The sequence below is a fragment of the Notolepis coatsorum genome, assembly GCF_963971535.1.
Source record: "Notolepis coatsorum genome assembly, chromosome: 6".
In the NCBI taxonomy this organism is placed as follows: Eukaryota; Metazoa; Chordata; class Actinopteri; order Aulopiformes; family Paralepididae; genus Notolepis; species Notolepis coatsorum.
The window spans coordinates 137697882-137715608 of NC_140170.1; the positions used below are offsets into that span (position 1 = coordinate 137697882).

A 17727-nucleotide genomic window follows, 5' to 3' on the forward strand; every position below is an offset into this window, starting at 1 on the left:
CGGCCCCTCCGACCACCACCAACATTCATTCACATGCATACACATTCATACGAGGCAAGTAGGTTAAGTGTCTTGCCCAAGGACACAACGGCAATGGGATGGACATGGGCTTGAGCGGGATTCGAACCACCAACCCTTCGATCATTGGACACCCCGCTCTACCCCTGAGCCATAGCCGCCCTGTTTATATAAAAGCGCTATATAAACAGTTAATTTACCAAATCAGGTCCCACAGAAAGGAGGAAGCTGGAAGTGGAGCAGGTACGTCAACAAGAGGAAGTAGTGAGGTGTACAAAGGCTGTGGCCCAGGCTAAGCAGGGACAGTGGATGAACTGGGAAGGTGTTGAGATCAGAGGCTCTGTGTAGGATTGTTAGTAACTGTCTAACTGTACATATGGCTGTTTACACTAGTAACTGTTTACCTGCATATATAATTGTCTCCACCTGTGATTGCCTAGTTGCATATATATCTGTTCCCACTGGAGGGCGCTCTAGGCGGAGCCACCCAGGTACTCTACCTTATGGCAACTATAAAAGCAAAGGTATACACCCATTTCGTTCTCTCCCCAATGTCTCTCAGAGAGAGAAGACTTGTGTTACTGCTGCTTACCATGTGAATAAAGACAAGTCACGCCAGTTCAGGCTCAAGATAGAAACCATGCCTCTTGACCACATTATTGTCGCCCTATAGCTGAGTTCTGTTAACAGAAGGTGTAGACTAGAGAAAGGAAGCTTAGCTGGAGGGACCTGTGGAATATGGAGGAAAATCATATAAAATTGCTGATAGGGGATACTTATGATGTCTACAGAACCTAAAACAATGGGTGGATGGGAACTCATCATGTCCACTGTGTTCAGAGACGGCAACTTTGAGGCATATTCTGTCAGGCTGTAAGACTAGTCTTTTTCAAGGTCATTATACATGGCAACATAACCAGGTTTGTCGCCATGTGCGGCAGGAATTGAAAACAGAAGAGAACATATTCAGGATGTAATCGGGTAGAGAGTGCAGCCATTCAAATTATGTTCTAATTGTCTCATTCCCATTCAATTTGTCTGTGAGGGAGAGAACTGTTGAGGAGGTAGGTTTTTAGGCAGGCATGAGTCAGGCTACCTAAAAAGAGCATTTACTGTATGTAGATTTGGGAGGAAAACTTGTTGTTACCAGACCTAGGTCTGCGAAACAGCAGAAACTGAGCAGTGAGGATGGAAAGCTATGGATTGTCTGGTTTATAGCACGATTGAGGGTGGAGTTTGTGAAAGGCAGTAAAGGAGATGTCTACAAGCATCATTGGATATGGTTGAGGAGAAATAATGTCAGCTGGGGGCCAAAGTAAACAAAGGGTAAGAGTATACATTTTCTTCTCTATTGTTTCTGTTTCATGTATATTGTTACCAGGAATAGTTGTGTTTTCAACATAAGGACAGGGACGCGAGAAGTCCGCGGGGAGTGGGGGTGCTGAGATATTGATCGTTTTTGATAAAAAAAAAAAATTGTATATAATTTTTTTTTATATAAAATATATATATTATATAATTATACTTGTAGTTTTATTGTCTGCGAGACATCTGCAAACAGCTCCACTGTCTGTCACGTCATAACCAACACTCTCGTTGACTAGAGGATACTAGTATGATGAATTGAAAATGGGGGACCCTGATGTAAACAAGACGAAAGTCTTTCTCTGGTCTGCATCCCCTTAACACTTTGGTTGCCTAAGGTTAAATTCATGATATACCATAGATTGCCAGCACTATTTGTCTATGGAGAAAGTCCCCTTCTTTGCAGGGCTATAACTTTTTAAATTCTATTGCTACATTGCCATTATTAGGGCCCATTCAAAGTCCTATATGTATTGTTCATTGTGTAGCAACGTTAAACTTTTTCATTCACATATTCATAGTAAAGTATGGTCTAATGCAGGGGTCGCCAATTAGGTTTGCGGGCGGGCCAGATTTTGCCCAAGCCATTATGTGGCGGGCCAATGATAATGAAAAATGTTTAACCCTGTCAAAATAAACGACATATACATGTTTGCACTGTCTTTTTTCTATTATAAAGTGCCTCTCACACAGTGCATAACACATGAACAGATCAGTCATTTGATTTGAATGCAGGTGCTCCGTGCTCGCATTATAAATCGAATGTATTATTATTATTATTATTATTATTATTATTATTATTATTATTATTATTATTATTATTATTATTATTATTATTATTATTATTATTATTATTATTATTATTATTATTATTATTATTATAACACATCAACAGATCAGTAGGGTGCATTTGATTTGAACCACCACAGCGGGTGTATATACATCGAATGTACAACTCACCATAATGCAGGCAGACCTGGGCTTATTGTTGTTTCTGCTTCGCTCCTCCAAAATCCATGCTAATGTTTGAAATATGTCAAATGTCCACTCGCGTTGAATGCCCACCCATGTCCACCCAACTTGAACACAGTTGCTTGCTTCATTGAGCTCATTCTGCAATCGGTTAATAAAGTTTTCAATCAATCAATCAATCAATCAGCCTCGTGTTGCCATGTGAACACGCGAGAGACACCGGTTGCGATAAACCCGTATTTTAAATATGACTCCTCGTTTTGTTTGTGTCTTGGAAGTCGTAGTTTCCTCTTCTGGCTCCTGAGTTGGTATTTCCTCTTTGCAAGAAGCTACCTAAAGATGTTTGTTTTGTTTTGTTTTGACTAAATTTAACTAACGTGGTTTAGTTGAATTAAATTAGCTGACGCACGCCCTGGGGGTTCACTGCACCGGAAAAGAGAAACTATAAGAATTTCCCATTGGTTCTCCGAGTCCACGTGATCATTTCTAGCATTTCAATTGGCTATAGTGACAGACATAGATAGACATTTACATTTCACCTGCTGCTAGGCCTGCTAGCTAATGTAAAAACATCGAAATGTCACTATCGAAAAACTTAAAGAGGAAAATTGAGAGTGAAAACAGGGTATTTAAAGATGAATGGACAGACAACTATGCGTTCATCTTACCTGGATTCATTCATGCAAATCCCACCTGTCTGATCTGCAATGAAGGTGTGTCTGTTATCAAAGAATACAATATTAGACGGCACCACGATACAAAACATGCCAACTTTAAAATGTTCTTCCCACCAAAGACAGAGGCACGAAAGCGCAAAATTGAAGCGCTGAAAGCTGGATATGCACACAGCAACAGGATCCTGGTGCGAGGCCTCACAGACCAACAAAAAGTGACAAGTGCGTCTCTAAAGGCATCGTGGCTGCTCGCAAAGCACAACAAGCCATTCACAGACGCAGAGGTTTTCAAGGAGATGATGGTGACTGTTTTGGAGGAACTTGCCACTGACAAATCAATGGATGGAATAATTGCGTCAGTGAAACAGCTGCCCCTCTCTGCAGGGTCCGCTTCCCGCCGCATAGAAGCACTGTCAGACGCGGTGCAGGGTACAATTATTGAGTGTATTGGTCAAGCCAATAACTTTTCCTTAGCCATTGATGAGAGCACTGACTGCACAGATGTAGCCCAGTTGTGCGTGTATGTGAGATATTTTGATGGAAAGGATTTCAAGGAAGAGCTGCTGTCTCTAATCCCATTAGAAGGGCACACCACTGGAGATATTCTGTTTTCTAAACTGGAAGAGTTGTTTAGGCTGCATTCACTGTCATTTGAGAAGGTTAACCTAATCGTGACAGACGGGGCTCCTGCTATGGTGGGAAAGCACAGAGGTCTAGTTAGCAGGTTGAAGGAACTCGCCCCCCAAATGCATGGGCTGCACTGCCTCATCCACCAAAGTGTCCTTTGTGCCAGGCTCAGTGGCGAGCTAAAGGGCGTTATGGATAAAGTGATGCAAGTCATTAATTTTGTCAGAAGTACGTCAAGCACCCAGCATCGGCTTTTCCGACAACTTGTGGCTGAGTCAGAAGATGCCACCCACGGTGACCTGCTGCTACACAATGACGTGCGCTGGTTGAGCAAAGGCAAGGCATTGGACCGCTTCTGTGCGCTACTGGATGAGGTCAAGGCGTTCCTTGCATTGAGCAAGAGCAAGGCAGCAGCTGACCACCTTGCCTTCTTGGGAGACATAAAGTTCATATCCAATGTAGCATTTTTATCTGATATATTTGGCCACATAAATCAGCTTAACCTTCAGCTACAGGGGAGAGATAAAACCATCGTGGACATGGTTGAAAAGCTCGAATCGTTCACGAGGAAGCTGGAGATGTTTGAGACAGACATATCCACTGGTGGCAGGCTCCTACATTTCACCACACTAAAAAAGGCATCGGGACAAGTGACGGAGATGATGGTTGACTTCATCAAGCAGCTACGAGCCAACTTCACCTCTAGGTTTGATGACTACTCTATCCCAAAAGAAATCATTGCCTTTGTACGTGACCCTCTCACAGTCAAACCTGGTGGACACTTCTCCTCCCTGGCGAAAGGAATGATCCCCTTGTTAGATGAGGCTGCACTGGAAATGGAGCTAATGGACTTCCAGACAACCTCCCTTGTCAGCGATGCGTTGCGGAGTGCAGAGTCTGTGAGTGCCTTTTGGATAGCATGCTCAGAAGAGTACAGTAACATCAAGAGACTCGCATTGTATGTGCTCACAATGTTTCCTTCCACCTATGTATGCGAGTCGTCCTTTTCATCAATGAATGCGATAAAGACATCTCAGAGGAACCGACTGACGCATAAAAGCCTTGAGAACTGCCTGCGGATTAAAGTGACGTCCATATCACCAGATATCCAGCGAATAGTGACCGACGGGAGATGCCACTTTTCACACTAAACTAAAGTGAATACTAAGCCTGCTATTGCCAAATTGTTTAAAGTTTAATTGCATTGTTTTTGCAATGTTTTTAATTGCATTACTGTTTAATGCCAAATTGTATTTTTCAATTAGTTAACGAATGTCTCGTAATTTCAGGAGCTTCTTCAAGCACTCTTTTTGTTTAAAATTTATTGCATTGTTTTTGCATTGTTTTTAATTGCATTACTGTTTAATGCCAAATTGTATTTTTCATTTAATTCAAATACCTATAGCGCCGTCATTTCAGGAGCTTCTTCAAGCACTTTTTCTTTAAAGTTAATTGCATTGTTTTTGCATTGTTTTTTATTGCATTACTGTTCACATGCATGTGTGGTGCCGTCAGTCATGACTCGAGTAAAGATAAAGCTTGAATGATTTACTGAACCGTGTTTTTATTTCATGGACTCGCGTTTCCAATTTCAGCACCAGCGCTGTCCACCTCACTTTGAGCAAGCCTATATACACGGTACATTGCACTCACCTGTTATTCACTCTCAACATGGATAAAACATAAAGTATGCATATAATAAAAAGAATATATATATATATATATATCAAATATAATATTAATATAATATAATATAAATATAATAATAATTAAAAAAATGATTAAAATAAAATAAATATCATATTCTCAAAATAAACTGACGGGCCAGAAATTATTGCTGGCGGGCCAATTTCGGCCCGCGGGCCGTCTATTGCCGATCCCTGGTCTAATGTATAAGTATGTTTTCATCTCTTTCTGCAGCTTTCTCCAGAACGTGATATATAGCCCCAAATGCATTATATTGATGATGAAATACAGTTTGATGGCAATCAGCGCGATATAAAAAATTCCAACTAGACGTACTTCTAGAAGTTACTACACGTCATCTGATGTTGACCGGATGGGCGAGGGGGCGTTTATAATTCCGTGGGCAGCGTTATACCAATCATCTAATGTGGGTCAAATGTTGATAATAGCAGTTAGTATCAAAGACGGTAACGTTACACGCTGAAACTCACCCCAGTCTCCGCGCGCCGTTGGGCGATCATCGTCGAGTAGAAATTTTATCATTATGGGATATATTTTTACCCGGTCCATCTCCAGCTTGTATAATGGTATATACGTCCAAATCATGTTGTTTATCGAGTTATTGCCAATCGATCACCGTGTAGCGTGACGAGCCAGAGTCCCATGAACTATAGCGAGCGCCCGGAAGTACTACGGTCGTCATGACAACCTCTATTCAACATCCTGTTTGGCGATTGCGCCGATCGGCCACCAGATGGCGCTCCTGAACCGCCAGAGAGCTCAGTGGGTCCTGCTGGTGGATCTCAGGCCAGCGGAGGGGACATATGAATCCGATCGCAGATTTTTGAAATATTGATATAAGGACGCTGTCCCCCGGCAACTTGAGCATGGCCAGCAATGACGTGAAAAGACGTTTCATGGCAGTCAAAGTGTTAACAATTGTATGTATTGAGCTGTACTGTACTGTACCCATTCTGCAATCTGTTAATAAACTTTTCAATCAAACTTTTCAATCAAAACCGCTGCCCAACTCCGCCCTCTGAGCGTGCGACGGTGCGAGACAAGTAACTGTTCTGATGCACACATCACAGCCCAGCTTACCCCACATGGCTGTTGCGCCCTCCCTCTGCAATTCGTTCCCCGCATACATGATCGCCGGCATGCAAAAGGTCTTCAATCACCCTCCCGGGGGCTCGGATAGTTCTGCTGGCTTGTTCATATATTCCTTTACTGCGAATTCAGCGTCCCAAAAGTTAACTATCTCCCAGGCAGGGCGCAGCCGCTGTGTCTATTTTTTTTACCAACGGATTTCCAGTTCCGCGTTGACGCTTCCAGGCCGCGTCTATTCGAATCCCAACCGGTTCATGCGTCGGCTACACGCTGTTATAATAACACTGCATTATCGAGACAGCGCCCCTATGACGATCTGAATGAATTCCAAGAGTAGGGTAAATCTGCAGTGCCGTTCCGCTCTGTGACATGAGTAGCCTCGGTTACAAATTTGGAATAAAATCCAAAACAACCTTGCAGTTGCAGTTACACTCCCATCCAGCAGGGGGTGCTGCAGCCCCTCCCGCACCCCCCTTCTCGCGTCCTTGCATAAGGATAGGATAACACAAGGAAGTTCTGCATGTGGGTATCATGGAGAACTAGTGGGGTGGTTCTGGGACGCTGGAACTAACTGTTGAGCCTTCTCGAGGTGTCGTGGGCCTAACTTGATGAAACATCAGAGAAGGAGCCATGTGGTAGGGTAGAAGGACGAGTTTGTGAATGTCCTCTATTTTAGATGATTATGTTGACAATAAACTTAGATTAGAGTTGTAATGTTGGGTTGATAGGCATTGTCAGTCATGCACCTATGGCTGGGCGATATACCCAAAATATCACGGTGTCACTTTCTTAGTTTTGGCGGTATAGCGGTATTTGACGGTATAGCTTTCCAGCACTAATCTTTTTAAAACTATCTTTATCTTGTAATACAATCATCACTGTGCTATTTCATTCAACATTTTCTATTTTCTTTTACCTTTTAATGCTGCTGCAAGGAACTATTTTTCTTTTAATGAATCAAAAAATATACAATAGGTATAAAATCCATACCTTTACATGTACCCATGACGGTATACCTTTATATTCAGTATACTTCCAACACGGTTTCTGACTCTCACTGCCTATCTATCTACATGTTGGATTGTGGTGGCCATTAGGGGCCATGTGGTAGGGTATGTAGCATCAGCATTGTCAATACCTGAAGCTCACACAATGGGTCTGTTGAAGTTGTAAATGCTGTTTGGGGCCCTTTATGGGCCACATAATACATTTGTAGTGTGTAATTCCACAGTATAAGTATTTATAGGCATGTTAGACTTTCTGTTGGCAATGGAATTGGGCTTCTTCATTGAGCACTTATGCTTATCATTAGGGCACAAGTATCTTGTGCATTATTATAAAAAATATGGACTGTTGGGCGGCTGGGTGGCGCAGCGGACATTGCGCTCGTCACCAACGCAAGAGACACCGGGTTCGACTCCGGCTGTCGGCCTTGCCTCCGGCTTGGGCCAGCCGTCATACTAACTCAATTGGCAGAGTTAGCGGGTGGAAGTCGATGGGTGGTAAACTGGACGTTGTGGACAGTGACTCCTGCAGGTCGGTTGGGGACGCCTGCACAGCAGAGACAGGAAATGGCGGTGGTAGTGTGAGCCTCCCACATGTTACACCTTGCCAATGAGAGTCCGCGCTGGCAGGTGAAAAGATGTGACAGGCTGCCTCCACATGTATCGGAGGGGACACGTGATGCAAGGCTTCTATCCTCCCTACAACCGGCCAGTGGGGGGCATATGCTAGCAACGTTCAAGACAGGGGAGGGGAGAATTGGCACAGTGGAATTGGGATGGGAGAACATTTGAAAAAGAGGAGAAAAAGTGGATAAAAAATTTATAAATATGGACTGTTATTGGTCCCTTTAGGGAGATTTGTCTTGGAGCAAGCATGGCAGCAATATTATATTCACATACTGTCCAAAAAGATTACAACTAGGGATGTCCGATATTATCGGCCTACCGATATTATCGGCCGATATCGGCATTAAAATGTGATATCGGAAAAGAGGTAGAGAATCTGTCACAGTGGTGTCAGGAGAACTGCCTCTCCCTGAACGTCAGCAAAACAAAAGAGATGATTGTGGACTTCAGGAAGTCGGGGGTCAAGGACTACAGCCCCCTCAGCATCGACGGGGCACCGGTTGAGAGAGTGAACAGTTTCAAGTACCTCGGAGCCCACATATCCGAGGACTTGACATGGACCACACACATTGACAGTGTTGTGAAGAAGGCACGACAACGCCTCTACTTCCTCAGGCGCCTAAGGAAGTTCCAAGTCAGTCAGAAGATCCTTAGGAACTTCTACTCATGTACAATAGAGAGCATCCTGACTGGCAACATCACCTCCTGGTTTGGGAATAGCACTGCACAAGACCGTAGCAGACTACAAAGAGTGACACGTTCAGCCGAACGCACAATTGGAGGGGGGCTTCCCACCCTCCAGAACATTTACAACAAGCGGTGCAGGGGGAAGGCGAAGAGAATCATCAAGGACTCCAGCCACCCGAACAACTGCCTCTTTGAACTGCTGCGGTCAGGCAAGCGATACCGGAGTCTTAAGGCGAGCACAGAAAGACTCAGAAGAAGCTTCTATCCCCAGGCCATCAGGCTGCTCAACGAACAATAAACACTATGCAACAACCATCAATTGCACATAGCACACACACCCACACGCACACACTCACTTAAACAAACAACACACTGCAGCACCCACTCTCCACACTTTAGATCACACAAACACACTTTATATTTATTGATAAAGGATTTGCACTACAACTCGTACACCTACTGTAAATTGTACCTAAATTGTACCTCATCCCATTTCTGCTTTGCACTATATAGTATTGTATATTAGTACACTGCATAGTATATTGTTATATGGTAACTCAGTTACGTCTATTATGCATCGAACATTGTACATATGTCTATACTGAACACTGTGACCTCATTTTTTACTTCTAATTTACATGCTATACTATGTTATTTTATTTCATACTTATCTTGTCTTGCACAGTCTCTGGAGCATAACAGTAAGAAGCATTTTGTATAAAAGTATTCTGTACTTCTGTACGACAACTATTAAAGAAACTTGAAAACTTGAAACTTGAACTTGATATCGGTATCGGTTTAAAATTTTATTTTTTATTTTATTTTATTATTATTATTATTATTATTATTATTTTCTTTACATTTCTATAACCTTTATTTACCCAGGCAAGCAAGTAAGAACAAATTCAGATTTTATTTATTGTAAAAAGTATGCATAATGTTGTGTTACAATATGTAATGTTAATTACCTGAAATTGTAAAATTTTGGGGGGGGGGGGGGAACCCTGCATGTATCGGTTGATATCGGTATCGGAAATTAAGAGTTGGACAATATCGGTATATCGGTATCGGTAAAAAAGCCAATATCGAGCATCCCTAATTACAACCACTGATATTGAATTATACACCTGTCAATATTCTTTGAAATGATAAGTCAATGCATAAAGCAAGAATAAACGAGAGTGCAAAGCCTACAGAAAGGTAATATTATGGACACGGCTAGGATAGGAATCTAGGAAGGCAGAGGATATCTTCAAACATGATGATAGAATGAGGTCTCCAAGGATGTTAAGGTAAGGGTTAATGAATATGGTTAAAGTAAGGGTTAAGGTAAGAGTTAAACAACTTTATAGGTAAGGGTTAGGTTGATAAACAACTTTATAGGGAAAATTGTGACAAGTGACAAATCATTATCATCATTATTTTCATCAGTATGTAGTGTTGGTCCTTGCAAGGCACTTCATGTGGACCAGATTGGTTATGCTGATACACCAGTAAAAGATAGTCTGCCTCCTAATCATGGCCAACTATCCTGTAGAGATCTATGGCTGTTGGCCTCGGCTCCCAGTCTGCCTCCAAATCCACCTTGTGACAGAGCAGGATGCTATACCTCCTCATCTAACCGCCGATGCCTTGCCAATGTTCCCTGGATGTCTTTATGAATGTTTCAGTGAGATATTGTTTCAAGGATTTTAGCACTTTTCCAGTTCGTTCTCTTTTTCTTTAGAAAAAGTAAATGCCGCCTGATTAATTACACCCACACTCATGGGGGTATTGTAACCACTCATGTGTGTGTGTGTGTGTGTGTGTGTGTGTGTGTGTGTGTGTGTGTGTCTGTTTTTTTTTTTTTTTTTTTTTTAAACAAACATAAACAAACATGACAACACACGATAAGATATACAAGCATTAATTGTCAGGGCACATCCAATGAGATCACCTTTTAGTTAGTTGTCTTATATAAGATATACCCATAATACCTGTTATCTAAAAAAATAAAACCTACACACATATGCTCAGCTCGAACCCCCCCCTCCCGGACCCCACCTTGAGAAGTACCTCCACTATCCCTCGCACCTAACCAGACACTACCATTATAAGCTAGCTTTTATTCTCTCCACCACTTCTAACCACATTGACATTTTGGATTCATTGAGACCCAGAATTCTTGCTGTAGATATTTCATGGTAAATTACATCGAGATATGTAAGAAACCAAACTTTACGGCACATTTTTTCCGGTTGAAACCAGCGTGATGCGATCAGCTTTTTGGCTACTGTGATACCCGATAAAACCAATCTCTTTAGCTGTGGATTCACTGCAAACTCAAAAACATCATTCAACAGCAATACCGAGGGGTGTACAGGTATATTCCAAGATACGAGTTTTGATATTTGTTGGGTCACATCTTTCCAGAATGCCTTAACTGGTGAGCAGTCCCAATACATGTGCATAAATGTCCCTTCGTCCCCATTTGTACATTGGGTGCATTTGGAATCTTGTTTGAGCCCCATTCGGCACAGTCTTATAGGAGTCAAGTATGTCCTGTGAATATAGTTAAGATTGATTTGTTGATGATCCGGGTTCCTTGATGTAAGTCGGACATTTGCCCAGGCTCCTTGCCAATCAAAGTCCTTTTCCAGGTCTGGTATATCCCTCCTCCAGACAGAGTCAAGTTGGAGGGTTTCATACGAGGACGTTAGTAATTGATGATAAAATTCTGAAACAAAACCTCTCGATGTCTCTCTTGAGTAGAAGAATTTGTGGTATCTGTGGTGTTCAATTGGTCTGTCTAATGGAACACCGTGAGACTTCAAACATAGCTCTAACTGTTTGTGAAAAAGCCATGTGGACTTGGTGAGATAAATTTTTTTGCGTATTTCTTTATCACTACAAAAACCCTGTTTGTTAAAAACATCCCCTAATGAGTGTATGCCTTGCTCTTCCCATATAGGGAATCTTATAGGTCGTTTTCCAATTAAGAGAGCATTGTTATTGAATAAGGGAGTATGATTGTGCCATTCTTGTGGGTTAGGATTTTTTTTGTGTGATTCACGCCATATCCGGATCGCATGAGTAATTATGGGGCCAAATTTTCGTTCACAGTGCTTGATTGGTAGTTTAGTGTATGCTATGTCCTTCAGTCTATGTGGGGCTACTATGTTTTCTTCTATTTTCCTCCAAGATGCTAATGCTTGGGAGTCAAACCATGTTGTCAATGGACTTAATGAGTACGCCTTAAAATATAGGAAAAAATCTGGAAATGCCATGCCACCATCTGCTTTATTTCTCTGTGCGGTGGATCTTTTTATACGTGGTGGTCTGTTATTCCAAATAAATTTGTATGTGGAGGAGTGTAATCTTTTCCAGTAACCCTCTGGAGGGGGTAACGGTAGCATTGAACAGAAGAAGTTGATTTTAGGTAGTACATCCATCTTAACTATTGATATCCGTGCTTGTACTGTGTTTTTAAGTTTTGCCCATCTATCAAGGTCGTCTTTGATTTTATTTTGGATTTTTGTGTAGTTGTGCTTCACCGTTTGTCTTATGGTAGGGAATATTTCCACTCCCAAGCATCTGAAATGTTTTACCATCGGTATCTGTCCTGGGAGGGTTGTATCTTTTTTTGCAGGGGTGTTAAGTGGAAGGAAAGCCGACTTCGGCCAATTTATCTTAAATCCCGATAAATCACCAAAGTCCTCAATCAACTTGAGCAGATGAGGCAATGTGGTGTTGGGGTTTTTCATGAACAATATTACATCGTCCGCATATAAACACATTTTTTGTTGTGTGCCCTTGATTACGATAGGTTCTATGGATTGGGATTGTCTTATATATTGTGCTAAAGGCTCTAATGATAGATTGAACAGTCCGGGACTAAGAGGACAACCCTGTCTGGCAGAGCGTGATACCGGAAATATTTCAGAGATGATTGTGCCTGTTGTAATCATGGCCGATGGGTCTTTGTATAATACTTTAATCATATCGATGAATCCTTTTCCTAACCCCATCCTTTCTAGCACTGCCCACAGATACGACCATTCCAGCCTGTCAAAGGCCTTCATAGCATCCAAGGACAGCATCGTGTGTGTGTCTGTTTATAATTGTGATTGCACATTTCTTTTTCAATTTGTGTTGAACTTGGAGCATAGGTTGTCAGCCGAGGATCTGCACTATTTAATTAAAAAGTTTTAGTCATCGTGTATATTTCTGTAATTGAGTTGATTTGAACCTGGGACCATAGGATCCACAGACGGCCACTCTAACCAGCTGAGCTAAAGGTTCTCAAACCCATTAGCAGGTGCTGGTTGACTGTGACCAACTCGTTAGTAGTTTACAGCCATCCTCTCCTCGAGAAGTGCGTCCTCGCATGATTGTTCTTTCGTCCACACGTGCACCTTCCCCGGGTTAAGGCACTGAGATCCCACCCCCATTGCTACGTGAACCTGGATACAGATTCACAGGGCAGTGAGATCCCACCCCCATTACTACGTGAACCTGGATACAGATTCACAGGGCAGTGAGATCCCACCCCCATTGCTACATGAACCTGGATACAGATTCACAGGGCAGTGAGATCCCACCCCCATTGCTACGTGAACCTGGATACAGATTCACAGGGCAGTGAGATCCCACCCCCATTGCCCCCACCCCCACAATCATCAGATTTGCTGACGACACAGTAGTGGTGGGCCTGATCTGCAAACGACGAGAGGGCCTACCTGGAAGAGGTCAAGGTCCTGGCGGGATGGTGCCAGGAGAACAGCCTCTCCCTGAATGATGATTGTGGACTTTAGGAGGTCGGGGGTCAAGGACTACAGCCCCCTCAGCATCGACGGGGCACCGGTTGAGAGAGTGAACAGTTTTAAGTACCTCGGAGCCCACATATCAGAGGACTTGACATGGACCACACACATTGACAGTGTTGTGAAGAAGGCACGACAACGCCTCTACTTCCTCAGGCGCCTAAGGAAGTTCCAAGTCAGTCAGAAGATCCTTAAGAACTTCTACTCATGTACAATAGAGAGCATCCTGACTGGCAACATCACCTCCTGGTTTGGGAATAGCACTGCACAAGACCGAAGCAGACTACAAAGAGTGACACGTTCAGCCGAACGCACAATTGGAGGGGGGCTCCCCACCCTCCAGAACATTTACAACAAGCGGTGCAGGGGTAAGGCTAAGAGAATCATCAAGGACTCCAGCCACCCGAACAACTGCCTCTTTGAACTGCTGCGGTCAGGCAAGCGATACCGGAGTCTCAAGGCGAGCACAGAAAGACTCAGAAGAAGCTTCTATCCCCAGGCCATCAGGCTGCTCAACGAACAATAAACACTATACAACAACCATCAAATGCACACAGCACACACATCCACACGCACACACTCACTTTAAACAAACAACACACTGCAGCACCCACTCTCCACACTTTAGATCACCTAAACACACTTTATATTTATTGATAAAGGATTTGCACTACAACTCGTACACCTTACTGTAAATTGTACCTAAATTGTACCTCATCCCATTTCTGCTTTGCACTATATAGTATTGTATATTAGTACACTGCATAGTATATTGTATATTATATGGTAACTCAGTTACTTCTATTCTGCATCGAACATTGTACATATGTCTATACTGAACACTGTGACCTCTATTTTTACTTCTAATTTACATGCTATACTATTTTATTTCATACTTATCTTGTCTAGCACAGTCTCTGGAGCGTAACAGTAAGAAGCATTTTGTATAAAAGTATTCTGTACTTCTGTATGACAACTATTAAAGAAACTTGAAACTTGCTACGTGAACCTGGATACAGATTCACAGGGCAGTGAGATCCCACCCCCATTGCTACGTGAACCTGGATACAGATTCACAGGGCAGTGAGATCCCACCCCCATTACGTGGACCTGGATACAGATTCACAGGGCAGTGAGATCCCACAGCTGCCACCAATGTAACCGAGTGGATTTGAACCTGGGACCATAGGATCCACATGCGGCCGCACTAACCAGCTGAGCTAAAAGGTCAGACCCATTAGCAGGTGCTGATTGACTGTGACCGACTCATTAGTAGTTTACAGTTCTAAAGGCCAAGATGGCAATATTTCAGATTACGGAATGCTAGGTGGACTGGAGACACAAACTACACAAGGTTGACACAAGACACAAACTACACAATATTATAATGACTCAGTTAACTGACCTCTGAAACAGACTGTTACAGGAAGGGACAGAGTAGACTGTTCTTCCTGAGGAGACTCCGGTCTTTCAACGTATGCAGCCAGCTACTGCAGACGTTGGACTGGCATAATGATAATTTGGCAATATGATACACATCAGGTTGTGGACCCCTACCTGATAAAATGTTGTCTCAGGGACACACATCAAAGAAGATTTTGTTATTCCATAACTGTATATACTGTAGGTGGGAAGATAACAATGAAGAGAGTGAAACCTTCTTATACATTCTCTCATTAGGCTGACTGCTAATCAATGGAATAATAGTGAAATAATAGCAAAATATTCCCATTTAATTTTTTTCTGGTATCCCCTCAATGACCCCACAATGAGAACCACTGCCATGTGGAGCAGTGGCCAGCACACATTCTAACACGTGTAGAGAAGTTTTATCTGTTGTAATGACAGGCAGGACCGGGCTCATGAGAATACATGACATGTCTGAATCTATGCCAGTGGCAGCTGTGCTGACGCCTACTGGCAGCAGCATGAGGAGTAAAATGTACCCAGGGGAAGAGAGAGAGGGGGGGGGGGGCATGGTCTATATTGGAGAGAGAGAGAGAAAGAGAGAGAGAGCATGGTGTGTACTAGGTCGAGGGGAGAGGGAATGGAGAAAGAGAGAGAAAGGGAGATATATATATAAAGAGAGAGAGAGAGAGAGAGAGAGAGAGAGAGAGAGGTATACAGTTGCTATGGTATAGTGGGTGGTAAAGCGCCTCTTGAAAATACTTAGCAGGGGAAAGTGCTTAATGAAAGGGCTTCTACAGTCTTCAGCCATAATGAAACTGAATATGTGTGTGTGTGTGTGTGTGTGTGTGTATGTGTGTAGGTGTGTGCGTGTATGTGTGTGCGTGTGCATGCATGCAAGTGCGCTTATGTATGTGTGTGAGACAAAGACAGACACAGAGTTTGTACTTCATACCAATAGATTGCGTGTTGTGCTGGAGGAGGGTGCAAGGGGCTGTCTGTGTGCGTGTGAGTGTGTGTGTGTGCGTGTGAGTGTGCGTGTGTGAGTGTGTGTGTGTGTGAGCGCATGCAAGTGCTGTGTACGTTTGTGAGTGTTTGTATTGTAATGTGTGTTCCTCTGTTACTGTGATAATGACTAGCCATTTGCCTCATGTACACTCTGATATCTCATCTCTCCCTTTCTCTCTGTTGGTCTGGCTATGTGTTCAATCTCTCTCTCTCTCTCTCTCTCTCTCTCTCTCTCTCTCTCTCTCTCTCTCTCTCTCTCTCTCTCTCTCTCAATCTCCTTTTCTTTCGTTTTTTCTTTCTTTCTTTCTTTCTTTCTTTCTTTCTTTCTTTCTTTCTTTCTTTCTTTCTTTCTTTCTTTCTTTCTTTCTTTCTTTCTTTCTTTCTTTCTTTCTTTCTTTCTTTCTTTCTTTCTTTCTTTCTTTCTTTCTTTCCTTCTTTCTTCCAATCTCTCTCTTCTCTAGCTTTCAGCTTCTCTACAGTAGTCTCCACCTCTACAGGTGTCATACTGTAGGTGATTGACAGGTGGGGGGGTTATTGACAGATCTGTGCAGTCTCTTATCTGAATTGTAAGGGGAGGCTGGGAGAGTCTTTCACACCTCACTACCCATGGTGTTACACACACACACACACGCGCGCACGCAGGCAGGCAGGCAGGCAGGCAGGCAGGCAGGCAGGCAGGCAGGCAGGCAGGCAGGCAGGCAGGCAGGCAGGCAGGCAGGCAGGCACGCACGCACGCACGCACGCACGCACACACACACACACACACACACACACACACACACACACACACACACACACACACACACACACACACACAATTTTCTCAGTCCACTGACAACCACGTTGCTTTATCATGATCTTCCTTACCTCTGGAGACTGTTTCTACTGGTTACACAACTCAGCTCCCTCTCCGTTTCCCCTCACAGGTCCTAGACTCCCCCTCTGCCATCTGCCGTTACCTTGACGATAACAGTTGCTCCGCCCTCATCATCCTGGGCTTTGTGATGATGTCACCACTGGTGGTTGTGGCAGCGGCTATCTTCTGTGGGCTGCTCCGAAGGTTGAAACTCCTGCTACTTTTTCAGCCAATCACACGCGCCTGGTACCACGGACGGATCCTTGACTGGGCAAGTAATGTCCATGCTTGGGTGTGACTAAGCAAGGAGAACAGGTCAACAGTCAGGATTCACAGTGCAAACAACAGTAAATAAAGGCTTATGGATAAAAAAACAGTCCAAAACCAATTGTATGATGTATATTTCTGGTATTTTTGTTTGTTTGTTTTTGAGTAAAAAAATAATGCACATGATAATATGATGAAAATAATTATATTTGCACTTTGACGCCACTTGCACTTTGAATTGGAGGGGAAAAACTAAATTCTTTGATTTGAAAGTACAAGACATAACAACGTATTTAGTATTATGGGAGACAATCGTTCATATTACCACAATGAAATGAAAGTTTGATTCCCCATGTAAAATTCTGGCTGCCTGGTGATTTAACAGGGAAGGAAATCATGAAGCTCACAAGAGTGTAGCCAAGTGCTGATTGCTGTTATAACAATTAATTTTACAATATTATATATTAAGAATAAAAATCTACCCAGGAAGTCTTGCAATCATGTGAATGTAATGCAATCCAATCAAATATTTCAAAGGACTGTATTTTCTTTTTTATAGCAGGCTTCAGTTGAGGTGTTGCATTCTGTAAACTGATATGTGATGACAGTTTGATAGA

At 42.9% G+C, this 17727-nt stretch overlaps 1 protein-coding gene across 1 annotated transcript in view; it reads left to right on the forward strand.

Moving 5' to 3' along the window:
* Window positions 1-17141, forward strand: part of tmem88bl (transmembrane protein 88b-like) — a gene marked incomplete at both ends in the record, with an annotated part of 32037 nt that extends 14896 nt beyond the window's left edge. Inside the window, one exon of the mRNA XM_084317342.1 lies at window positions 16914-17141. Within this exon, the coding sequence (XP_084173468.1) occupies window positions 16914-17141 (228 nt within the window). The remainder of the gene's footprint in view (window positions 1-16913) is intronic.
* Window positions 17142-17727: the final 586 nt, after the last annotated feature.